Here is a 27843-nt window from a genome sequence, read left to right on the forward strand (position 1 = left end):
TGCATGAACAGTAGACATTTATTGAGAATGCAAGATATTTTGTTTTACATAGGAAGTCAATTAGAATGAAAAGAAACAAGTTCCTATGTAAGGGAGTTGAAAATCCTCGGTCTCACAGCGTGAACACAGCGTATTTGTGCGTGTAGCTCAGTCATCTACTGTGATGTTACGGAACAGGTAAGCCATGGACTCTCCATTGTGGATGCGTCGGATGGCCTCGGCCAGGATCATACTGACGTCCACTGTCTTGATCTTGGGACACTGGAGCTTCTGGACCTCATGAGGGACTGTATTGGTCACCACCACCTGGGGGGACACAAGGACACAAAATGGAGAGCTAGGTTACAGCAGGGACTATGTTTAAGAACGTAAAGTTTTTTGGGGGCGTATGCATTGCATATTACTGTATTTGGGTATCGCTTTGTGTACTTGTCTTTTTAAGAAAGCATAGATTTGTTTGATTTATCCAGCAAATAGACATAATTCCGACCTTGAGCAGCGTCAAGTATCGGAGCAGCACAGACTACTTACAATAATTGTCAGCTGTGTCGACGTTAGAAAAAAACAGCCATTTCAGGCTTAATAAAAGCCTGTGCGGGTACAGCCTGTGTGCTTCGTCTTACCTCATCGATGGCGGATTCCTCTATGAGTCGCGGGGCCTCTGCTGAGAGCAGGCCGTGTGTTGCCATGATATAGATCTTATAGGCCCCCCTCTCCTTCAGAGTCTCAGCCGCCGCGACAAAGTCCTCCACGTCATCTATGATGTCATCCTGAGAGAGGGAAACGACAAGGAAGGACTTAGAACAAAATAACAGCTGTTAGCATCTAAATAACACACAAGCTCTGTATCATACAGTATGTCCAAATACATCTTACATGAGGACTTCCTCAGAACAGTGAGTGTGAAACTTAAATAGTTTATATACAGTTGAAGGCAGACGTATGCATACATTTTAGGTTGGAGTCATTAAAACTCGTTTTTCAACCACTCCACAAATTTCTTGTTAAACTATAGTTTTGGCAAGTCGGTTAGGACATCTACTTTGTGCATGACAAGTCATTTTTCCAACAATTGTTTACAGACAGATCATTTCACTTATAATTCACTGTATCACAATTCCAGTGGGTCAGAAGTTTACATACGCAAAGTTGAATTCGCCTTTAAACAGCTTGGAAAATTCCAGAAAATGATGTCATGGCTTTAGAAGCTTCTGATAGGCTAATTGACATCATTTGAGTCAATTGGAGGTGTACCTGTATTTCAAGGCCGAAACGTTTGACCCAAGTTAAACAATTTAAAGGCAATGCTACCAAATACTAATTGAGTGTATGTAAACGTCTGACCCACTGGGAATGTGATGAAAGAAATAAAAGCTGAAATAAATCACTATTATTCTGACATTTCACATTCCTAAAATAAAGTGGTGATCCTAACTGACCTAAGACAGAGATTAAATGTCAGGAATTGTGAAAAACTGAGTTTAAGTGTATTTGGCTAAGATGTATGTAAACTTCCGACTTCAACTGTAACACTTTAACTCTTGCTTATTAGCAATAGCTTGGACAATGCATTTTTTTTTTGTCCCATAGGGATCAAAGTTAAACAGAAATAAGAGACGATAGAATTCTTACAACAATGATAGCGATGCGACCTCCCACATCTCCCACTACAGTGATAGGCGGTTTCTCCTTGGCCATCATTACTGAAAGAGAAAAGGAGAGAGGTTGATCATTACTTTCAAACCAGTGGTGCAGAGGAAATTAGGGAGAAAAAAAAATGATATTCAAATTATTGGGTTAAGGAGAATGAGTAAGAAGGGATCAAGTTCAACACCTGCAAAGACCATGCAAGACAGCTCTACCTCAATGTCCACAGACTGCTACAACCGTTACAGAATAGTCCTGAAAACTCTCATTTTGACAGAAGGGACAACAACTAGGTGAAATGATTTTGGGCACTGTAAGTATAGGGCAGCTTCAGGCATATTGTGATGGTAGCAACACATGGCGCATGAGTATAGAGCTGTCTTCCTTCCCACAAATAAAACATCCAGTTTGGGATTTAGGGATCCACACAGCAACCCCATGCCATACCAAATCACAACCAACTTCAAACCAGTGTCCTCATCGTCAGCCCGGAGGCATCCAACCAGATGTCTGCGTATTTAAAAACTCTCAGGGTTGAATCATGAGGCTCTACTTGGAACTCTGAGGTGTTGACATTAGCAACAAAATCATTTTGTTAAAATGTATATTTTTTTAAGGCTTCAGGGAGAGGGGTGAGTTTTTAAATAAACAAGAATCATACCGTTGCTGGCACAGCAAGTTAGCGTGAAAAATTCTAAACTAGGAATTGATCAAGAAAAAGGATGCAGGGGAACACAACCAAGCTTGCCATCACGCCTCATTCAGCCTCTGAGGTGCTTGCGATGTTTCCTTCATCTCCATTTGGAGTTATAGAGACATAGTTAAATTGCCCAAATGGCATAATGTTTATGGGGAAATGATTGGCTCCATAAAATGTAGGCCAATCACCAACCTGGCAGTGGAATGCAGTAGGTGCCCTCTGGTAAGAAATTTGCATTAGCAGCCCTTTTGTTGGTTGCTTTGAAGGGGTCAAAGGTCAGATAAATGCTACATTTGAGGATGAGAGGCATGTTGAAGGGAATGTTGACAAGCCACACGGTTTCAAACGGTTATTAATTGTAGTGCAACTCCAAAGTATACATGGGAAGAGCCATGTGTTTTTCCATGATGCTTGCATGAATGCATCCAGCAGATTCTTATTGCTATTGGTAGGGTTGAATGTGATTATTTTATTAGAATTTTGGAAGTTCACAGTTAATTGTGTATTAGACAAAAGCATGTAAATGTCAAAAATGTATCAAGTGAGGAATACCGTACAATGTAAACTTGGGATTATCTCAAAGACCTTGACACCAATTTGGAGGTGAAGAAATCTGCTGTTTTACAGATATCTTGTTTCAATAATCATACCAAATTTGGTGACAGCCAACAGTCTAAACCAGGGGGGTCTTCGGTCTTCACTGAGGTTCGCACTTAAAATTGACTACATTTCCTCACCGTCCAAATTTTAAAAAAAATAGTCCTCGATCCATCGCTTTTGGAATTTCCGAAGCTCCCACGACTGTCTGGCTTTCGTTTCGATGACTGCTAGCAGGCTGAGTAAAAAGTGAAAAGACTATAATTGTAGGACCATTATCATTTCTACACAGTTCAGATGTGGCTTCAGTCATTTCAACGTCGACTGAGCTTATACCCGGAATGTTTATCTTTTTTACTCAAACCCCCGCCCGCGTATGTTTGACCCCCGCCCTCGCTCTAAACACTTAACTGAACTGAGATCTTTACAAAGGGGAATTTAGAAGGTCAGCGCTGCTAGAAATGGAAACTCCCTCGGTAGACATCAACATTACATGCAGGCAGGTATAAAAGATCACAGATAGTATAAGGGATGGGGGTTAGAGGAAGAGAGAGTGGAGCATTACGGTCGTACTTGGGAGCTCTATGCCTGGGAATGAAGCCTGGTGCCTCCCTGTGTCTTCAAAAGATAAATGGTATACGTTAACACTGTCATATACAGAAAATATATAAAAGACATACAGACAGACAAAGGCAGCATACAGACAAACTCCAGAACTGAAGACAGGCCTTCTGGTCCTATTTATCCAAGGAACGCAATAAAATAAAAGTTTAATATAAAGAATAACACAGAAAAAAAACGATGTCTTATTTTCTCAAAGATGAAACGTGTCACTTTGCTCCGTATCTGAATTTAGCTGCCGTTTTGGTCATGTTCGTACCCTGTTCCTGTATAAAGGAGGGGAGAAATGGAGAGAAGTATGAGAGAAATAAATACAGTCGCTGTATAAAAGGAGGGAAAAAAAGAAGAAAAAAAAGAGGGCGAGAAGAGAAATCCAGAGGCTGTGTGGAGGAGAGGAACGAGGAGGGTAGAGGGGAATGGACGCCTGTTATTGCCTGCAGTATTTCACAGGCATCTGCAGTAGTGTCAGGCTGCTGAGAAGGAGTGCTTTGTCGCTGAACCAACACAAACTACAGCCCTGACTGGCTGAACCACTCCAGTTGTACACTGTCAGCATGAGGACAATGTGTGGAGGTCCTCTTTGCTATTGGTGCCTTAGGGCATTCAGGGCTGGATATTTTTACAGCATTCCTGTGACAATTGGATTTGTAAAAATAAACTCTCTCTGGGGTATGGGTTGTTATTCGGACAGATTAACACTTTTCCAGTCCATAAATGTAAAATACAGTTTGTTCTCTTTTCTGTAAATATTGTTCCATTAGATCGCTGTAAAGCCTCACTTTGACCCAATGCCATGTTTTACAGTGGCTCTACAATGGATAGGATCAGAGTCTGGGTGTACGTGCGTTCACAAGTGCTACATGGGAGGCCCATCCCAGTGCCGTCTACTCCCCATAAGCAGTGGGGGTTTAACCCTGCTGTTCAGACTCATTACCTTTCTATGGATTCCTCAGATAGACAGCAGTCAGGGCTCAACTCATCCTGTCCTGACACTAGTGGTTACATAAACCAGCACTGTCTGCTGATTAGGCAGATTATATACATGAGAGCAACGCAACAGTGATTTGTGTGTGTTAGGGTCAAAGGCAGGGTTATTTTCTAGTGTGTGCGTGTCTGGGGAGGGGGGGTGTCTTACATGGCAGCTCCAGACCAGGGTGACCAGAGGTGGTGCGTCCTGAGGACATTGGAGGGGGAGAGTGTCTTCCATCGGCCATGTCAGACTCTGAACACTGGGCCTCCCCGTGCATCACCGCCAGGCCCAGCCGCAGCCTCTCAGCATAGGATTGAGCTCTGGAACACACAAAGGATTTAAATACATACAGAGCAAAGACAATCACAATTACCCACAAATCTGCAGCCACAAACACACTTCACATCATTCACTATCCATCTTGCTGGAAAACTCCCAACCTTTATGTTACCTCTTGGCCGCCGAAGGAGACTTTGCAACGATAATGGCATTTCTGTAGTCTGGAATCTAGAAACAAATAAACAGTAACAAATAAACATTATCCAATATGATTTCACAGTTCAACACCAGATTAAAACTAAACTTTTGTCAACAAATACATGATATAATGATTGAAATGATTACAAGTGACTGGAGAGGATTCTGGGTAGTCTTACCTCCTCCTGGATGTACTGTAGCAGGAAGGGCGAGGCACGCAGGTTATCAACAGGGAAACTGAAGAAGCCCTGGATCTCCTTCTGGTGCAGGTCCATGGTGATGATGTGAGTTAGCCCTGTGATAACACCAGTGGGTCAAGCCAGTAGTGTAAAATACTTAGTTAAAAAAACATAAATGCTTCGCTTGTAAATTATGCCTGCATGTTGTAGTGTGACCCTGGTTATCCTTACATAAAAATAAAAAATAAAATTGTGCCGTCTGGTTTACTTAATAAGCTATTTGAAATGATTTATACTTTTACTTTTGATAGTTAAGTATATTTTTGCAATTACATTTACTTTTGATAGCTAAGTATATTTATAACCAAATACTTTTACTCAAGTAGTATTTTACTGGGTGACTTTCACTCGAGTAATTTCCTATTAAGGTATCTTTACTTTTACTCAAGTATGACAACTGGGTACTTTTTCCACCACTGGGTCAAGCAACACCCCGGCTAGACTGGCTTGCGTATGTCCGCGTGCGAATTATAATTTTGTCCATCCCCACCAGACACGTGTGTGAAAACCAAGAGTGAATCAATTCTATTAATTTCGGGGCAGATCGAAAAAAAACATTCATCTAGCTGGCTGTTGCTAGCTAGTTTTCCTGGGAGATGAACATTGGATTGTTATTTAACCTGACATGCATATGGTCCTCTTTTCAGATGTTAGACCCCGGGTTATACAAAATTGTGTTTCTCTACTGACGATTAATCCACAGATAAAAGGGAAACAGTCATATTTGATTATTCTCAAGCACCCACGTGGGGTTTGTATCCTGGTGAAAACCAAACCAAGTTCTATTTTAGCGTTCGGCAACAGAAACACTCGTTGACGCACAAGAGCAATGTGGATAAAATGATTGAATAACATGCATGCGTACATTTATTTTGTACACATGCTTGCGCATGCAATGTGCCCGGTCTAGTCAGGGTGTTACCTTTTACAGGGTGATGCAATAAGCGTTTCCCTACTAAAATACCATAATATGACCGTTAGCTTTTCTGCTAGCTGTATGTGGTGACATTGAGTTGATGGACTTGCTATGGTGTAACGTTACCCAACTCGGTCTCAGAGCATTTCGTATTATTCTGTTCGTAAATCCGAGACACTCCATCTAATATGATACATTATGTTTCGTATGGTATTTATTAATTTGTGGATGTCCGTCACCCATTTCGTATGATATGTTATGAATTATAATTTGTATTATTAACTCAGGAAAAAAAAGAAACATCCCTTTTTCAGGACACTGTCTTTCAAAGTTATTTGGATTTTTACGAATTAACTTCACAGATCTTCATTGTAAAGGGTTTAAACAATGTTTCCCATGCTTTTTCAATGAACCACAAACAATTAATGAACATGCACCTATGGAACGGTCGTTAAGACAATAACAGCTTACAGACGGTAGGCAATTAAGGTCACAGTTCTGAAAACGTACGACACTAAAGAGGCCTTTCTACTGAATCTGAAAACACCAAAAGAAAGATGCCCAGGGTCCCTGCGTGAATGTGCCTAAGACACCTCTACAGGGAGACAGGACGGACAGCTGAAGTTATCCGTGATTAAATTTGAACTGGCAACCTTTGGGTTGCTAGACATTCGCCTTATAAGCCCACCCACCCGACTTCAAATGTTTGCCTTAGACCATCTGTCTTATGTAACCGTACGTAACATATCATACAATTTCCGTGTCCGGGATTTACATTTCCTGTTACGTCTAGTAGATCATCAAGGACAACAACCACCCGAGTCACTGCCTGTTCACCCCGCTATCATCCAGAAGGCGAGGTCAGTACAGGTGCATCAAAGCTGGGACCAAGAGACTGAAAAACAGCTCCTATCTCAAGGCCATCAGACTGTTAAATAGCCATCACTAGCATATTAGAGGCTGCTGCCCTATATACATAGACTTGGAATCACTGGCCACTTTAATAATTGGAACATTAGTTACTTTAACCTGTTGGGGCTAGGGGGCAGTATTTTCACGGCTGGATAAAAAAACGTACCCGATTTAATCTGGTTACTAATCCTACCCAGTAACTAGAATATGCATATACTTATTATATATGGATAGAAAACACCCTAAAGTTTCTAAAACTGTTTGAATGGTGTCTGTGAGTATAACAGAACTCATTTGGCAGGCAAAACCCTGAGACATTTTCTGACAGGAAGTGGATACCTGATGTGTTGAATTACCTTTAAGCCTATGCCATTGAAACACACAGGGGCTGATTAATGTTTTGGCACTTCCTATTGCTTCCACTAGATGTCACCAGCCTTTACAAAGTGTTTTGAGTCTTCTACTATGAGATCTGACCAAACAAGAGCCTTGGAACGGTGATGGCCGATTAGACTCTGGCGCGCGAGGTCATGATGGGTACCCTCGTTCCAATACCTTTTAAAAGAGAATGCATTCGTCCACCTTGAATATTATTCATGTTCTGGTTAAAAAAGGCACTAATGATTTATGCTATACAACGTTTGACATGTTTGAACGAACGTAAATATATTTTTTCCCCTCGTTCATGAAGTGAAGTCCGGCGGGCTTAGATCATGTGCTAACAACACGGAGCTTTTTGGACATAAATGATGAGCTTTTTTGAACAAAACTACATTCGTTATGGACCTGGGATTCCTGGAAGTGACATCTGATGAAGAGAATCAAAGGTAATGGATTATTTACATAGTATTTTCGATTTTAGATCTCTCCAACATGGCCGTTTGTCTGTATCGCAAAGCGTATTTTTCTGGGCGCAGTGCTCAGATTATTGCAAAGTGTGATTTCCCAGTAAGGTTATTTTTAAATCTGGCAAGTCGATTGCGTTCAAGAGATGTAAATCTATAATTCTTTAAATGACAATATAATATTTTACCAATGTTTTCTAATTTTAATTATTTAATTTGTGGTGCTGACTTGACTGCCGGTTATTGAAGGGAAACGATTTCCTGAACATCATCGCCATAGTAAAACGCTGTTTTTGGATATAAATATGAACTTGATAGAACTAAAAATGCATGCACTGTCTAACATAATGTCCTAGGAGTGTCATCTGATGGAGATTGTCAAAGGTTAGTGCATCATTTTAGCTGGTTTTATGGTTTTGGTGACGCCTGTCTTTGAATTGACAAAACATTACACACAGCTATTGTCAATGTACTCTCCTAACATAATCTAACTTTATGCTTTCGCCGTAAAACCTTTTTGAAATCGGACAACGTGGTTAGATTAAGGAGATGTTTATCTTTCAGAGGGTGTAAGATAGTTGTATGTTAGAAAAATTTGAATTTTGACATTTATTTGGTTTCAAATTTGCCGCTCTTGAAATGCACCTGCTGTTGATAGGGTGCACCACGGGTGGCACGCTAGCGTCCCACATAGCCCCAAGAGGTTTTTAATAATGTATACATATTTTGCATTACTCTTCTCATATGTATATACTGTATTTAAATAGTCTATGCCGCTCTGACATCGTTTGTCCATTTATTTATATATTTTTAATTCCATTCCTTTACTTATATTTGTGTGTATTGTTGTGAAATTGTTAAGATTTACTTGTAAGATATTACTGCACTGCTGGAGCAAGAAACACAAGCATTTTGCTACACCCGCAATAACATCTGCTAAACACGTGTATGTGACCAATAAAATTTGATTTGAGACCAGGCGGCGTTACCTCACGGTATCTGGTAAAGCATTGTTTTTCATAATAACGACGTGTGTAACTCCTACCAAATGATTAATTTGTGTACAACTTATGTTAGCAGCGTTTAAACCATCTTCCTAAAACATTGCAACCATTTATGCAACAAACAAAAAAATGATTGGTGTCACAACAAGAAAACCACATGATGCACACAGTAGCCATATAGTATCATACCGGCTTTAGCGAGCATGGAGGCCAGCAGCTTGCAGACAATGGAGCCCCTCTTCCTCATCTTGCACTGCTTGCTGTAAGGGAAGTAGGGGATGACCCCAATGATGTTCTTGGCACAGTTAGTCTTGAGAGCGTAGGCCATGACCAGCAGCTCCATGATGGCCGTGTTCACGTCTCTGGGTAGGACAAAATAACCATTCAAAAGGCAATGGAGACAGATGGATAGAGATAAGACGAGTAAGAGTGAGACAGAGTCAAGAGTAGTTATTGTAGATATTTCAGTAAACTGTTGAATAAAACTGGCTGTTGTGTTGTCATGGTTTTAAATTTGCATGTCGTAGTAACTGACGTGGTATAAAATTCAAGATGTCGGCGCGTCTCAAGACCACATTAGCCCACAGAACGTTGGCTCTCGGAGTTAACACTCGTCTTCGTTGAAACACATTCACTACACATTTGAGTGAGTGTATGACGCTAGTCAGTATCCTACAATGTTAACTTGCTTGAGCGCCACACGAATAGTCGTTCCCTAAACCCTGAAGTATAACCTTGAAAGCTACGGGGCATTTCTAAATAATTAAGCCTCTCGAGATCGTATCGAAGAACGACTCCATTGTTGTAGGGGATTCAGCCAGTTCATGAGAGAAGCAGAGAAAAACTTTGTTGGAGATGTGATACACTGTTACTAACACTATACTTAGTAGCTTAACTAATACAAAGAGTGCAATGAGGTAGTGCCAGAGTAGATTTGGCCTAGGCAGCATCCTGAAACAGCAGAGCCAACCACAATCATTAAAGGGTAACTCAACCCCAATTTCACCCTTTGCCCAACCCTTCATATTTTCTGAAAATGTATTCAGGCTAGAAGTTGTGGTTGGGGGGGAATTACTCATAAATATTCATTTTGGGGGTGGGTAAACAGTTGTACCTGCTCCCAACACTTTCTCACTAAAGCATCATCTAATAAAATGATGTGCATTGTGAGCAAATACATCTCTGGACAGTTAGCTCACAGTGGTTAGTCACCAAGTTCCTGACATCTATTGCCACTTGTGGTTTAAGATCGAATCCCGCTTGGGATGCAAAAGATACATATATTTTAAATGTGGACTCACATTTATTGCAGTATTGTGTTGGGGGAAAAAATACATTTTAGACGCCTTTCCAACATATTTTTGCTTACTGAGACTATTCAAGAAAGGGGCGGCAATTTTTTTGTCTCGCCTAGGGGTGCAGAGCAGGCCAGTAAAACCCTACAACTACTACCAGGGATAAATATTGTAAATTAAGGATTTAAAGTAAAAATGTATATCTTGCTCATGTGGGATTAGAACTCCCAACCATTGAACTATGAGCCACCAATTAGTCATAGCAGTTGGGAGAAAATATGAGTTGACATGGCCACCATTGTCACCTATTTCTCGTTATGATGGATATACCTACGAATATAAAATGTCAAATCCTCATAGCCCACGGTTTTTATTCTTAGTAAAAGCACATAAGTGTATGAAACGGTAAGCAAAAACATTGAATTTGGTCATATGCGGAAATGTGCCTTACTGCCTTTTGAATTTTGTGTAACGCCAGTAGTTTAGTCAAGGAAGCCTCATGCAAAATATTTACATTTACATTTAAGTCATTTAGCAGACGCTCTTATCCAGAGCGACTTATTGGCACACTCCACTTACCAAGACCATTGCAAATAAGGCGTGCTGTCACCTGCTTTAATAGTGAGCCTTGAGGTGGTACCACACCCAGCACATCTAGAAGGGAGTGGATTTCATACCAAACCCCGCCCTTGAGATGCTGAAGAGACACCTTCTCAAGGTGCCTTCTTTACGTTACGATTTCAATGGTTGAATTTAACCACTAGGGACAAAAAGAGCTAGATTAACTACTAAAATACCTAAATATATCACTTTTGCAATGAACTGTCAAAATGATGACCAGAATTGATGTGTTTCACTATAAATAAGCCAAAAACATCTGGTTTTCGATTAAAATAAATAAAAAGTTCAGGAAAGTTACTCTTTACAAGTCAGTGCCCCCTAGCTAGCTGTTAATATTGCTCTCTCACTTCACCAGGCAGCTCCTGCCAACCAATGAAGGACATAACCACTGGATGAAAAGATGTTGGTGGAGACAGAGACCCATGGGGGTCATTCTGACTGATCAGCGATGGATCAACAATGTCTGCCTAATTTCACAAGGGAATACATTTACTTTCCTCTCATCTAGTTTCTAATGATCCATTTGGTTCTGTGGTGATACTGCATATCCCACCAACTAGAATATACACACTCACTTCAGATGGTGGAAAAGAAATGACACCCGGATCCTCTCACCTTGGAATGGTCTGAATGATAAAGATGTCTTGACCACGAACAGACTCTTTCACATCCACCCTGGTTTCTGTAAATAAAAAAGAAGCAAAATCAGTTTCAGGAGCAAGTAACTCAACATACAGTATGCCGACCATCATCTACAGTGCATTCGGAAGGTATTCAGACCCCTTGATTTTCTCATGTTACAGCCTTATTCTAAAATTGATTAAATAAAAAGGTTTCTTCAATCTACACACTACACCCCATAATGATAAAAGTAAAAACAGTTTAAAAAAACACCTTATTTACATACGTATTCAGACCCTTTGCTATGAGACTCGAAATTGAGCTCCGCTGCATCCTGTTCTCAATGATCATCCTTGAGATGTTTCTACAACATGATTGGAGTCCACCTGTGGTAAATTCAATTGATTGGACATGATTTGGAAATACACACACCTGTCTAGATAAGGTCCCACAGTTGAGAGTTCATGTCAGAGCAAAAACCAAGCCATGAGGTCGAAGGAATTGTCCGTAGAGCTCCGAGACAGGATTGTGTCAAGGCACAGATCTGGGGAAAGGTACTAAAAAAATGTCAGCAGCATTGAAGGTCCCCAAGAACACAGTGGCCTCCATCATTCTTAAATGGAAGAAGTTTGGGAACCACCAAGACCCTTCCTAGAGCTGGCCGCCCCACCAAACTGAGCAATCAGGGGAGAAGGGCCTTGGTCAGGGAGGTGACAAAGAACCCGATGGTCTCTCTGACAGAGCTCCAGAGTTCCTCTGTGGAGATTGTCCTCCTTCTGGAAGATTCTCCCATCAAGCCTTTATGGTAGAGTGGCCAGACGGAAGCCACTCCTCAGTAAAATGCACGTTAACAGCCTGCTTGGAGTTTGCCAAAAGGCACCTAAAGACTTTCAGACTATGAGAAACAAGATTCTTTGGTGTGATGAAACCAAGATTGATCTTTGGCCAGAACGCCAAGCATCTCGTCTGGAGGAAACCTGGCACCATCCCTACGGTGAAGCATGGTGGTGGCAGCATCATGCTGTGGGGATGTTTTTCAGCGGCAGGGACAGGATTGAGGGAAAGATGAACTGACCAAAGTAGAGAAAGATCCTTGATGAAAACCTGCTCCAAAGTGCTCAGGACATCGACCCTAAGCACACAGCCAAGACAACGTAAGAGTGGCTTTGGGACAAGCCTCTGAATGTCATTGAGTGGCCCAGCCAGAGCCCGGACTTGAACCCGATCGAACATCTCTGGAGAGACCTGAAAATAACTGTGCAGCGACACTCCCCATCCAATCTGACAGAGCTTGAGCCAGTCTGCAGAGAAAAATGAAAGAAACTCCCCAAATACAGGTGTGCCAAGCTTGTAGTGTCATACCCAAGAAGACTTGAGGCTGTAATCACTGCCAAAGGTGCTTCAACAAACTACTGAGTAAAGGGTCTGAATACTTATGTAAATGTGATAGTTGCAAAAATGTCTAAACCTGTTTTTGCTTTGTCATTGTGGTATTGTGTATAGATTGATGATGAAAGAAAACCATTTAATACATTTTAGAATAGGGCTGTAACAAAATGTGGAAAAAGTCAAGGGGTCTGAATACTTTCCGAATGCACTGTATACCAGGGACATTTAACTCTTACACTACGAGGTCCAGAGCCTTCTGGTTTTCTGTTCTACATGATAATTACTTGCACACCTAGTGTCCCAGTTCTAAATCAGTCCCTGATTAAAGGGGAACAATGAAAATATGCAGAGGAACTGGCTTCGAGGTCCAGATTTGAGTTTGAGGGATCTATACTATAGTGCTATAGTAAGCCTGTAGATTTTATATACACCGAGTGTACAAAACATTAAAAGGACATCTGCTCTTTCCATGACAGACTGACCAGATGAAAGCTATGATCCCTTATTGATGTCAGTTGTTAAATCCACTTCAAAATCAGTGTAGATGAAGGGGAGGAGACAAGGCTTAAAAACCCTTCTTTACCTAAGACAATTGAGACATGGATTGTGTATGTGCGCCATTCAGAGGGTGAATGAGCAAAAAAAAGATTTAAGTGCCTTTGAACAGAGTATGGTAGCAGGTGCCAGGTGCACCGTTTTGTGTCAAGAACCACAACGTTGCTGGGGTTTTCACACAAGAGTTTCCCTGTGTGTGTCAAGAATGGTCCACCACCCAAAGAACATCCAGCCCAACTTGACATCTCTGGGAAGCATTGGAATCAACATGGGCCAGCATCCCTGTGGAACGCTTTCGACCCCTTGTAGAGTCCATGCCCCATGAATTGAGGCTATTCTGAGGGCAAAAGTGTGGGGGGGTGCAACTAAATATGTGACTCGTTTCAGGAAAACTCCTGTCGCGTGTCACTACTTCACATGAGAGGTATTTGAACGTAAACATATTTTTTTAAATCAAAATGCTTATTTTTGGCAGAAATGCCTTCTGGAATGTGAACTCTCAAGTGCCTTAATAACAAAATTGTATGCCATCTGTAAATACAAATAAAATAGTTAAATTACGAGCCTAGTTGATTTAGCCATGGAAAAAGACAGGAACCTTTCCGCTAGCCATGATTAGCTGAGATAATGGATGGGCTGGACATGCTGATTGGATTGGTCTGCCATGTAGCACGCTTCTTTATATAGCATGAGCTGCTCAGTATGTGTAGGTAATCCTTTCAAACGCTCCTTTTTTGAAAGATATCACAAAGACTGCAAAAGTGTTGCTAATGTTCTCCATTTTTGTGAGGACAGTTTTGAAATCGGTGGAATGCCTGGTGGAAGCAGAGTATGATAGCTACGGAAATTGAGAAAATTATGCCGTTTGATCGCAAATATGCAGAGGGAGTCAAAAAGAGAATACACAGAAGGCTGTTGTATAAAACCCCTGTCTCCGGATTACATCTTCAAACTAAGGTGAACCATGGCATGCATGAGGGAGAAGTGTTAATCTATGAATACGGGTAAGAGAGCCTAGCTAGCTACATTTTCCAATATTATCCATTTCTAATTTTGGCAAAAAATAATTTTCATTTTAAGTTAACCTGTTGGGTCTAGGGGGCAGCATTTGCACGTCTGGATAAAAAAAATGTACCCGATTTAATCTGGTTACTAATCCTACCCAGTAACTAGAATATGCATATACTTATTATATATGGATAGAAAACACTCTAAAGTTTCCAAAACTGTTTGAATGGTGTCTGTGAGTATAACAGAACTCATTTGGCAGGCAAAACCCTGAGACATTTTCTGACAGGAAGTGGATACCTGATGTGTTGTATTGACTTTAAACCTATCCCATTGAAAAACACAGGGGTTTAGGAATATTTTGGCACTTCCTATTGCTTCCACTAGATGTCACCAGCCTTTACAAAGTGTTTTGAGTCTTCTGGAGGGAGATCTGACCGAACAAGAGCCATGGAACGGTGATGTCCCATTAGACACCTGGCGCGCTACTTCATGTTGGGTACCCTCGTTCCAATACGTTATAAAAGACTATGCATTCGTCCACCTTGAATATTATTCATGTTCTGGTTAAAAAAGGCCCTAATGATTTATGCTATACAACGTTTGACATGTTTGAACGAACGGAAATATATTTTTCCCCTCGTTCATGACGAGAAGTCCGGCTGGCTTACATCATGTGCTAACGAGACGGAGATTTTTGGACATAAATGATGAGCTTTTTTGAACAAAACTACATTCGTTATGGACCTGTGATACCTGGAAGTGACATCTGATGAAGAGAATCAAAGGTAATGGATTATTTACATAGTATTTTCGATTTTAGATCTCCCCAACATGACGTCTAGTCTGTATCGTAACGCCGTATTTTTCTGGGCACAGTGCTCAGATTATTGCAAAGTGTGATTTCCCAGTAAGGTTATTTTTAAATCTGGCAAGTTGATTGCGTTCAAAAGATGTAAATCTATAATTCTTTAAATGACAATATAATATTTTACCAATGTTTTCTAATTTTAATTATTTAATTTGTGACGCTGACTTGACTGCCGGTTATTGGAGGGAAACGATTTCCTCAACATCAATGCCATAGTAAAACGCTGTTTTTGGATATAAATATCAACTTGATAGAACTAAAAATGCATGCATTGTCTAACATAATGTCCTAGGAGTGTCATCTGATGGAGATTGTAAAAGGTTAGTGTATCATTTTAGCTGGTTTTATGGTTTTGGTGACCCTGTCTTTGACTTGACAAAACATTACACACAACTCTTGTAAATGTACTGTCCTAACATACTCTAAATTTATGCTTTCGCCGTAAAACCTTTTTGAAATCGTAAAACGTGGTTAGATTAAGGAGATGTTTATCTTTCAAATGGTGTAACATAGTTGTATTTTTGAAAAATTTGAATTTTGACATTTATTTGGATTCAAATTTGCCGCTCTTGAAATGCACCTGCTGTTGATGGAGTGCACCACGGGTGGCACGCTAGCGTCCCACCTAGCCCCAAGAGGTTAAAGTGTACTGTTAGCTAGCTAGCTAACGTTAGCTGGCTGGCTGTCTCGCTGGCTAACATTACGTGTATGATCTGTGTAGTAATATTATTCATATCTCAGAGCTATTTGCATTGCTAGCTATAGCCTAATGTTAGTTAGCTGAGTAACATTGAACCTAGTTGGTTAGCTTTAGCTACCTGTAGATTCATAAAGGACAGTAACGTTATGAGTTGGGATTATGGTTCGTTGTTTAGCTAGCTACATGTCAAAACATTTTTTTTTTAAGAATTTAAAAAAAAGACTCCACTATGCAAGAAACCTTTCACTGTCCCGTTTACACCTTTGTATCCTATGCATGTGACAAATAAACATTTATTTTATTTGATATAGTGCGTGGATAACAGAGACGGTAATGTGAAGAACAACATGACCTGCACCAAAGACAAATTAGGATATAACGTTAGGCCAACGAGACAGTGTCCAAGTTCTAAAATTATTTTATTTAGTCACAATCACAACCTTAAGATATTTTCTATAACTAGCTTGCCATTAACTTGTAAATAATGGTCTTGTTGTGTTTATTTTCCTATAATAATGAATACAAATTAGCTAAATGAATACGTTGTCAGCTATATGATATGGTCATTATTTGAACTGGCAAGCCAGCTAACAAGCTAGAAACGAACCAAAACATTGTTTAGAAAGTTGCTTTTAGTTGCCTGGTTTGCTAGATTGACACAAACTAAATTCATTTTTAAATGGGATTATTGGTGTTAAAATACACCAGTTAGGCTATTTTGGACCTCCAGGGTGCTGATGTCATAAGCCTGTCGTTTGTGTTTATACTTTTTCATAACAACAACGATAAGTTTGATGTTGGACGACAATAGAACGTTCATGGTGTCACTGCGACAACTGTATACAGACATGTCAATAGACATAGTATAAACCTTTAGTCTTAATCTTGGTTTGTTTAGTACACTACTGTACTCACTCGGTTTAGCACATGGCCTCACGTGAATCCTTAAAGAGATGGGTGGGCTAAGTCTTAAGAGGGTGTGAACGATAATGAACGGGTGTAGACAAAGAAGAGCTCTCCAATAGGTGTAACAAAAAATTCAAGGGCCATTTTATCAAAAGTGGGGTTACATGTTTATCAACTTTCAAAGAAGAAGTACTTTCCCAATTGTTCCTCAACTGTAGTGTATGATACCATTTTCTAGCTCTAAGCCTACTTTTATCCAACGGTTAAACATTTTTTTTTTTATTTCACATTTTGCCACATAAGACCGAATCGAGCTGGTCGTTCACATATTAAGAAGGTGTCCTTAATGTTTTGTACACTGTGTATAGTGTATGAAGCTGAAACGGATAACCTGGCATCTCACCTCTGTTGGACTCTTGGTAAACAACTGACTTTCCCAAGTCTACGCCAAGCCGTCTGCAAGGAGGGAAGGAAGATGTTAGACAGTTAAAAAACAAACACACACAACTAAATTGTCCCCACACAGGAGGAATGCCCGCCTTGTAAGTAACATGCCCAACTGTCATCAATCATTATTATTAATAAGAATAATTATTATTGTGGGTGCTTATATTTGTCCTATTTCATAGATGTACAAGTGTATTATGTACGTGTGAATTGGAAATGTGTTTTTTTGCATATTCAAACTCAACGAGAGAGACAATCAGAGAGTGGGGTCACACCCAGGGTCTGCCATTATCAACGGTGACCCTGGAGCATTTAGGGTTAAGTGCCTTGCTCATGGGCACATCGGCAGATTTTTCACCTTGTCAGCTTGGGGATTCGAACTAGCGACATTTGTTACTGGCCCAACACTAACTGCTAGGCTACTTAACTAGTCCACTCTCGTTTCTCAAATGCCCTGACTATACAAAAACATTGAGTGAGAACAGTGCCATCCACTGAAGTGAAAGCACTGATGTTGGGCAACTAGGCCTGGCTCGCAGTCGGCGTTCCAATTCATCCTGAAGGTGTTCGATTGGATTGAGGTAAAGGGTTCTGTGCAGGCCAGTCAAGTTCTTCCACACCGATGTCAACAAACCATTTCTGTATGGACCTTGATTTGTGCATGGGGGCATTGTCATGCTGAAACAGGAAAGGGCCTCCCCTTGGCTGTAGCGTTAAAATGTTCCTTCATTGGAAGTAAGGGGCCGAGCCCGAACCATGACAAACAGCCCCAGGCCATTATTCCTCCACCAAACATTAAAGTTGGCACTATGCAGTAGGGCAGGTAGTGTTCTCCTGGTATCGGCAAAACCCAGATTAGTCTGTCGGACTGCCAGATGGTGAAACATGATTCATCACTGCAGAGACCGCGATTCCACCGTTGCTTCCAGAGGGAGTTTGGAACTTGCTAGCGAGTGTTGCAACCAAGGACAGGCAATTTTTACACGCTACGCGCTTCAGCACATGCCGTTCCTGTTCTGTGAGTTTGCGTGGCCTACCACTTCTCAGCTGAGCAGTTGTTGCTCCTAGATGTTTCCACTTCACAATAACAGCACTTACAGTTGACTGGGGCACGTTGAAAGTCACTGAGGTCTTCAGTAAGGCCATTCTACTGCCAATGTTTGTCTATGGAGATTCCATGGCTGTGTGCTTGATTTTATACACCCGTCAGCAATGGGTATGTCAGAAATAGCCAAAATCCACTCATTTGAAGGGGTGTACACATGCACTATATACAGTGTAAGTCGGATGTTTACATACATCTTAGCCAAATATATTTAAACTCAGTTTTTCACAATTCCTGATATTTAATCCTAGTAAAAATTCCCTGTCTTAGGTCAGTTAAGATAGCCACTTTATTTTAAGAATGTTCTGCCCACAAACTTTCTATGGGATTGAGGTCAGGGCTTTGTGATGGCCACTCCAGTAATTTGACTTTGTTGTCCTTAAGCCATTTTGCCACAACTTTGGAAGTATGCTTGAGGTCATTGTCCATTTGGAAGACCATTTGCAACCAAGCTTTAACTTCCTGACTGATGTCTTGAGATGTTGCTGCAAGATATCCACAAAATTTTCCTTCCTCGTGATGCCATCTATTTTGTGAAGTGCACCAGTCCCTCCTGCAGCAAAGCACCACCACAACATGATGCTGCCACCCCCGTGCTTCACGGTTGGGATGGTGTTCTTCGGCTTGCAAGCATCCCCCTTTTTTATCCAAACATAACAATGGTCATTATGGCCAAACAGTACTATTTTTGTTTCATCAACCTAAGTGTATGTAAACTTCCGACTTCAACTGTAGTAAGTACACATCACGCTTTCGGGATAATTATCTTTTCAGATTCCACAATGATTCTTTAGTTGTTGACACTACATCACCGCACTCCTCCTCTTACTCTTGGTCCTCATCTTTGTAAGTCATCTTGATTTTGCACCTGTGTTTTATCAGTTTCCTTATGAAAATATTTAGCGAACTTTAGCTACTGTCATGAGTAAGGGGCTGTAGCAGCACACAAGTAGGCTACAAATGCATGCTGGGCCGGGCATGCCCTGAGCTTGTGAAGTGAGCACTACTGGAGAGAAATTGGAGCAGAATCTCGCTCCAACCCTGCACCATTTACATACTCTGCAACTGATGAGTCCTCTCCTTCAGTGTCAAACTGCATGTAACTGTGTTGACAGTCATTTTGCATGCCGAGAAATCTCAGGCAATATTTTTTTCTACCCGTATTTTATTTATCATAGTCAAACTCATACTGTGCCCAGCTTCGCACGCTGACCAACGCGAGGTCGGCGGCCTGTTCCGGATCATCTGCATGGCACTTTCAGCATTCAAATTCTAAAATAGCTTGCGTGATATTAGGCTTTATTAGATGAGTGACAATCTATGTAATTTGCTAGGGTATTATCCATAAAAAAAACGATAGATATATATAACATTTATTTAACTAGGCAAGTCAGTTAACCGGCCAAACCCGGACGACGCTGGGCCAATTGTGCGCCGCCCTATGGGACTTCTAATCACGGCCGGTTCTCCCGAGTGGTGCAGCGGTCTATGTGCTGTTGAAAATGTTTTTACCGGAATAAAAGTAATCTACCGGAGACAACTCATTTTTTATTTTATTTAACTAGGCAAGTCAGATAAGAACAAATTCTTATTTACAATGACTGCCTACCCCGGCCAAACTCTCCCCTAACCCGGACGACGCTGGGCCAACTGTGCGCCGTTATTGGGACTCCCGATCACGGCTGGTTGTGATACACCCCGGGATCGAACCTGGGTCTGAAGTGACGCCTCTAGCACGGCGATGCAGTGCCTTAGACCGCTGCGCCACTCAGGATCCCAAACGGACTCATCTGGCTATAACTGCTGAACAGGCCTTACAATAGATCTTATTTTGATTGTTTAGGTTCACGATCAGCAACAGTTTAGGTCATTTTGCTTTAAACAATCAGTGTATATACTCATTTTTAGATATACAGGGTAAAGTGGATAATTTCATAATAAGGACAGCAATCACTTGTGAGGCACACTACATGGCCAAAGCAAGAAGAGAAGATCTCTCTGGTAGAAACCATTCGATTTTGAGATGGGTGGAATCCAGTTGTGCCATACACTAAGTGTACAAAACATTATGAACACCTGCTCTTTCCATGACATAGACTGACCAGGTGAATCCAGGTGAAGCTTATTGATGTCACTTGTTAAATATACTTTAATCAGTGTAGATAAAGTGGAGGAGATTGGTTAAAGAATGATTTTTAAGCCTTGAGACAATTGAGACGGATTGTGAGTGTGCCATTTAGAGGGTGAATGGGAAAGACAAATATTAACAAACCATTGCTCTTAATTTTTTTGTACATTCAGTATATATTCATTGACTCATAATTCGTAAACAAATATTGAAACATTCCTAGCTCGAACACTTAATCTGCAAAAATGACAAGTTTAATTAGTGGGCGATGCTGATTTAAGAACCAAAATTGGGGGGGGAGACAAATAATAGGCTACAATGTCCCCCCTAATCTGATAGGTAATGTAGATGCCTAGTCTCCCTTATGGGTGAGCTCAGGTGCCTACATAGTACATACACCATAGACATACATAATTTACACACACACAGCTCATATAGATCGTTACACTTAACTACACAATTTTCCCAAGAGATTGCCCTTCCCTTTAACTTACATTTTGACATCAGAAGCCCTCAAAAGATAAGATGCAGTCTTTGTGAGCCAGCAGTGTCTGCCTTCACTGCCCATTCTTCCTTGCTACACTTGCTGACTATTGACCCATCGCTAAGCCCAGACCCCCTTGGTTTCTGTTGTGGACAACATTTTCCAGGGAAGCCCAATTTCCCCCTTCTAACCACTGGCGAAATCTCACAAATATCTCACTGTGTTTTTAATACACAACGATATTAAACACACACCGCCCCTTGCTAATCGAGAAACTCTTGGGTATGTTTTGGTGGACTGTTATTATAATTGCTTCTTGGGAACCTGGTAAAATGATGTTTGTAGTGTGGCTAGCCACTGAATGGCTCTGAATTCATTGTCAACATGCTGTCATAGTTACAACCACTTGGCGCAAACTAGTTCTCTCAAATTGTATCCTATTGTCGACAGCAGATGCGAGTTGTATTAATAACATGGCTAACTAACCTAGTTAATAAACGTCGCAAGAACAAGTTAAGTGGCTAGCGTTAGCAACGTTTGGTGGTCAATGAGACAGAGCTAGCAAACCAGCTGAGCTAGCAAACAATATAACATAAGTATAATTTCGTATTAAAAAAAAAATACTCCCAACAGGCTCTTCATTTTAGGAATCACAGTAGCAAGTACCCCTGGTGCACTATTAAATTATTTCGCCATTCTAACAATTCATTTTTTGAAGAAAACGTCAGTTTTTCCCCAGTGCCCTGACTGGCTTTCATTGGTTTCAAACAGACTCGACAACGTACAACACACTGTATATTTCGTTTTGGTACGTTTCATTGAAAGTGGCTAATATTGCGTTGATTTGATCACAATTGCCACAGTGAAGGGAAACGTTATGTTAACTAATGTATATATATGCGCTAAACTACAGTCATGTTTGACAAATATGATGTAGGATAATTAATTTTAACGTCTAAAGGCTTGATTCTGTCATACTCGAGGCACTGTTCGGATGGCCAATGCCTGTTGCCAATTGCAACATCACCCACCTTGCAATCTGAGCAGAGGCAGTGAACTTTTTACAAATATTTTATTTATTTTGAAATTATTTTAATTATTATGACGGTCATGCATCCTCCAAAACATCTTAACACCCGCCCACTTAACCCAGAAGCCAGCTGCAGCAGTGTGTAGGAGGAAACACCGCTCAACTGACAACCGGTCAGCCTGCAGGCTCCGGCCCGCAACAAGGAGTCACTAGAGCGCGATGAGCCAAGTAAAGCCCCCCGCCGACTAAACCCTCCCCTAACCCGGACGACGCCTTACGGGACTCCCTGTAACGGCCGGTTGCCTGGGATCGAACACAGGTCCAGAAGGAGGACAAGCATTGTGATGCAGTGTCTTAGACCGCTGCGCCACTCGGGAGGCCATGGCAGTGTACGTCTAACTATTTAAAATCTGGACTTTTTGACACTTTATGAGGCATGTCTTACCGCGTTCCGACCATAAGAATGTTAAGGGGATTCTTTCATAAACACTTCCTCATATGCCATTGAAACCGGTATTTCTTTCATGTTCTCAACACAATCCTAGTCATAGTAACAACCCATGCAGTGCGCTTTGGAGAGCGGGATTTTCCCGCTAATTGCATTTTTGGAACATTCATGTTTATAGCATACTGCCCTGTGTGCATTGCTGCGCTTATAATGCAAAGAAATGGACGAATAGTTTATCAACATTTTAAGCTAAACGTTCTGATCTGTTGCATCAGCCTCATTGCTTTTAAAATTATTTTTTTAAACGTACACTGGTTGTATTAATTTGAGATCCTTTGTCCAACAACTGTTCCAGTCTCTATTTGGAATATTCATTTATCGCGCCGAATGACAAGCCGTCCAATGGAATAAGTAAACCTTTGCAATGTGGGGATAGTAGATTGACATAGGTTAGTGCTTTTTTCTGTTTTACTCATCTTGGCTGACGAAAAGTAAATGTGGACGGTTCTTCTAACATCTTCAATATGCACCTCGGAATTGAATAAGAAAGACGTTCAACGTTGCATCCCAGATGTGTCTGTCTTCACTAGTAGCCTACTTTTCAGAGCTGCGATGCCTGTGAGGACACGATCACGTGACGGGCATTTGGCTAATAAGAATTGAGATATCTGAGAGAACCGTGTGAGTGAGAGGTGCTTCGGGGCACTTTGGCCGCAAGGCATGGACTTTTTTTTTAAGGGGCATTACGGCCACGCAAGGGCCGTCAATGGCGCAGGGAAATGTTAGGCCTGGTCAGCATGGCTCTAAATTAACATTTTGCTGTTAGGAGCACGACGAAAAGTAAGGCCCACACATTCAATTTTAAGAGCACTAGATTAAAAATAAAATAAATCTTGATTGAGATACAGCTCATATTGGGCCATTAGGTACTTTTGAACACTAAAGTGGTGGTGTAAAGACATTTGTTTATTATAAAAGCTCAAATGTTTATGAATACCTGTTATTTGTGGAATATTAGGTATCTACATTGTGTAAACAATTTTTCTATTGCGATGCATTACATTGAAAATTGTCCACCATCTCTAAAAATGTCAGGTGCAAGAGATGTCATTCATTCTTTGCTATGATCATTGATATCCTGAAGAAGCTATACCTTTTCTTTCTTTGCTCCAAAATGTTTGGATATACTGGTAAAGTTACATTATTTGCTCACTAGTCAATGATGTAACATGACTGAAAAAAGTATAAACAAATGGTGAGTAGTTTTATAAGGCCCACAACATGGTTAATGAATTTAAAATGCGGTCCAGGTGATCCACAATAGGAAGATAATGTTGCACCGGTGTGGTGAGAGAATTCGAGCCGATGGAATACGACTATACGAGTGCTTATTTCAAAGAGTGCTCCGTAAGCCAAGCCCCAGTGGGCAGAGCTGGGCATGTTGGCTTGGATATTTTTTTATATGGGAAGAATAGCCTCTCATTTTACAATGGGTCAGTGTGGTTCTGTGTAGCCTAGTTATGCTAATATACTTTTGTGTATACAGTTGAAGTCAGAAGTTTACATACACTTAGGTTGGAGTCATTAAAACACGTTTATCAACCACTCCACAAATGTATTGTTAACAAACTATAGTTTTGGCAAGTCGGTTAGGACATCTACTTTGTGCATGACAAGTAATTTGTCCAACAATTGTTTACAGACAGATTATTTCACTTATAATTCACTGTATCACAATTCCGGTGGGTCAGAAGTTTACATACGCAAAGTTGACTTCGCCTTTAAACAGCTAGGAAAATAACAGAAAATGATGTCATGGCTTTAGAAGCTTCTGATAGGCTAATTGACATCATTTGAGTCAATTGGAGGTGTACCTGCGGATGTATTTCAAGGCCTACCTTCAAACTCAGTGCCTTTTTGCTTGACATCATGGGAAAATCTAAAGAAATCAGCCAAGACTTCAGAAAAAAATTGTAGACCTCCACAAGTCTGGTTCATCCTTGGGAGCAATTTCCAAACGCCTGAAGGTACCATGTTCATCTGTACAAACAATAGTACGCAAGTATAAACACCATGGGACCATGCAGCCGTCATACCGCTCAGGAAGGAGACGCATTCTGTCTCCTAGAGATGAATGTACTTTGGTGTGAGAAGTGCAAATCAATCCCAGAACAACAAAGGACCTTGTGAAGATGCTGGAGGAAACAGGTACAAAAGTATCTATATCCACAGAAAAAGGAGTCCTATATCGACATAACCTGAAAGGCCGCTCAGCAAGGAAAAAGCCACTGCTCCAAAACCGCCATAAAAAAGACAGACTACAGTTTGCAACTGCACATGGGGCCAAAGATCATACTTTTGGAGAAATGTCCTCTGGTCTGATGAAATAACAATAGAACTGTTTGGCCAAAATGACCATCTTATGGTTGGAGGAAAAAGGGGGAGGCTTGCAAGCCAAAGAACACCATCCCAACCGTGAAGCACGGGGGTGGCAGCAACATGTTGTGGGGGTGCTTTGCTGCAGGAGGGACTGGTGCACTTTACAAAATAGATGGCATCATTAGCAAGGAAAATTATGTGGATATATTGAAGCAACATCTCAAGACATCAGTCAGGAAGTTAAAGCTTGGTCGCAAATGGGTCTTCCAAACGGACAATGACCACAAGCATACTTCCATAGTTGTGGCAAAATGGCTTAAGACAACAAAGTCAAGGTATTGGAGTGGCCATCACAAAGCCCTGACCTCAATCCCATAGAAAGTGTGGGCAGACCTGAAAAAGCATGTGCGAGCATGGAGGCCTACAAACCTGACTCATTTACATCAGCTCTGTCAGGAGTAATGGGCCAAAATTCACCCAACTTATTGTGAGAAGCTTGTGGAAGGCTACCCGAAACATTTGACCCAAGTTAAACAATTTAAAGACAATGTTACCAAATACTAATTGAGTGTATGTAAACTTCTGACCCACTGGGAATGTGATGAAAGAAATAAAATCTGAAATAAATCATTCCCTCTACTATTATTCTGACATTTCACATTCTTAAAATAAAGTGGTGATCTAACTGACCTAAGACAGGGCATTTTTACTTGGATTAAAAATGTTAGGAATTGTGAAACTGAGTTTAAATGTATTTGGCTAAGGTGTATGTAAACTTGCTAAAAGAAAGGAACAAGGTAGATAGATAAGTGTGTCATTGTTGCAAAGTATTTCTAATCTAAAATCAGATCTCTTAAAAGTTTTGTTCACTGTTGTTCTATTATCTATACAATAGGCCATAATTGATTTTGGCCCAATAGGCCTGGCATATTCCCACTTTCAAGGAGCTTTCCGTTTTGATTGGATTATTTTGCTTAAAAACTTTTAGGCCAACCTATAGAAAAATAAAAACAACAACTATGCATCTCTGCCCAGCCAGGCAAGAGTGGCCAAAGGATGTTTAGCATCCCCAGTAGCTCGCTGCAAGCCTGCTATCCAGAAACCTTCGCAATGGCAAAACTCCTGTTTCTAAAAATGATGTAGCCTTTTTTGAAATGATGAGCGCTTACATTCACCTTTTTTTTTACCCCTTTTTCGTGGTATCCAATTGGTAGTTACAGTCTTGTCTCATCGCTGCAACTCCGGGTATGGACTCGGGAGAGGCGAAGGTCGAGAGCCGTGCGTCCTCCGAAACACGACCCAACCAAGCCACACTGCTTCTTGACACAATGTTCGCTTAACCCGGAAGCCAGCCACACCAATGTGTCGGAGGAAACACCGTAAACCTGGCGACCTTGTCAGCGTGCATGCGTCCAGCCTGCCACAGGAGTCGTAAGAGCGCTATGGGACAAAGACACCCCTGCCAGCCAAACGCTCCCCTAACCCGGACGACACTGGGCCAATTGTGCGGCGCCCCATGGGTCTCCCGGTCGCGACTAGCTGCGACAGAGCCTGGACTTGAACCAGTATCTCTAGTGAATGAATTTTCTGACCTATGCATGTTAGATTTGGATCGGTTTGGAGTCCGCGGACCGATGCACTTGTATCTTAAACATGTGAATCGGAAAAACGGGGAAGTCTGGGGCCGGGGCAGCAGCTGTAACTGCTCCTATGTTTGAAATACTGTTTGCCGAGAATGGGATCTGTTTGTTAGCCCAGTTTGCTTGAAGTCTCTTAAAGTTATGCGAGACATCATCCTCTCTCTCTCATCCTTGCAATTTTGAGTCACAGATCCTCTGGAGTCTAGCGACCTGAAAGTAGACTTAATAGGCTGCTTTTACACAGACAGCCCAATTCTGATATTTTCACACTACTTTTTTATTTTTTTAGGAGCGGGGCAGTCCTGTCCCTTACTTATTTTATTGTTTATTGGATATGAGAGAGGAACGTTTTTGCTGAAAGAGCACTGGGCCGGATTCAAACCCACACTGGCAGCGGCACATGTTCTCTAGAAGCAGCGGGCTATACCGCTAGACCAGTGGTTCCCAGGGGTACTTGGCCTATCCACAGGGGGTACTTATAAGAAGACTCATGAGACCATAGGCCTACTGCTAAAATGCACGAGGGGGCACTTCAAGGGTACTCCGGCAGAGCAAAACTCGGTTGTACTGTAACTGAAAAAGTTTGGGAACCACTGCGCTAGGACATCACTAATTTATCTTAACTACGTTCAAAATCCAGTTGAAGAGAAAAAAAATGTCATTTGAGTGAGTTGCAAGATATTCATTTGAATGCACAACATATACTTACTCTGTGATCTTCTTGGCGAGCTCTGTGCATGCGGTGGTCGAGTTGGCAGAAAAGACACGGTACCCACTTTTTGAGATATTCATTGTTGAGTGACTATAGGAAAACTTTGAAGTGTGAGAATGACAGACGAGACTTGAGGCTCAATAAAACACAATGACCACGTATTTTGCCTACTCACATTGACAATATCGACTATAAATTCAGGATTTAAGAACATGGAAATACGTCGAATGAGTGCGGAATGTTACAAAATCTCAAAGCATAAACAACGGCCTACATGTAGCATAACCTACATAACTGGCGTAAGTAAACAAGTCTATTTATCGATCGCAATATGACTGGTCTAACAAACTAGAAAACGGATAAACTGAGATGTTCCACATCCGCACATAGATCTGTAGGCTACTCTATGCAAAAACGCGCTCCACCTAATTCTTCAATTCGAAAAAATATTTTGCAATAGAAGTACACTACAGCAGACTCGTATAATCTCAAAACGTGTATACAATGTTGCTTCTATCGTAGCTAATGTAAACTTTGTAGGAATGAGGTTACATCAAAGGAAAGAAAACGAGTAAT

At 41.1% G+C, this 27843-nt stretch overlaps 1 protein-coding gene across 3 annotated transcripts; it reads right to left on the reverse strand.

The window, feature by feature from the left end:
- Nucleotides 1–27843, reverse strand: kpra (Phosphoribosyl pyrophosphate synthetase-associated protein 1). 3 transcript variants are annotated; one of them, XM_014131118.2, is made up of 12 exons: nucleotides 27443–27843; nucleotides 27265–27357; nucleotides 17298–17350; nucleotides 11460–11526; nucleotides 9118–9290; nucleotides 5192–5307; nucleotides 4987–5042; nucleotides 4701–4855; nucleotides 3518–3562; nucleotides 1633–1703; nucleotides 624–770; nucleotides 1–306 (listed from the first exon to the last, which is right to left on the reverse strand). In XM_014131118.2, the coding sequence occupies exons 2-12, from the start codon at nucleotides 27345–27347 to the stop codon at nucleotides 148–150; spliced, it is 1125 nt and encodes a 374-aa protein (XP_013986593.1). In that variant the 5' UTR covers nucleotides 27348–27357; nucleotides 27443–27843; the 3' UTR covers nucleotides 1–147. The 3 variants fall into 3 exon arrangements, with proteins under 3 accessions (XP_013986593.1, XP_013986592.1, NP_001135368.1); XM_014131117.2 differs by having other exon boundaries at nucleotides 27265–27843; NM_001141896.1 differs by lacking the exons at nucleotides 3518–3562; nucleotides 27443–27843 and having other exon boundaries at nucleotides 2–306; nucleotides 27265–27413.

The sequence above is a fragment of the Salmo salar genome, chromosome ssa12 (assembly GCF_905237065.1).
Source record: "Salmo salar chromosome ssa12, Ssal_v3.1, whole genome shotgun sequence".
NCBI classification, from domain to species: Eukaryota; Metazoa; Chordata; class Actinopteri; order Salmoniformes; family Salmonidae; genus Salmo; species Salmo salar.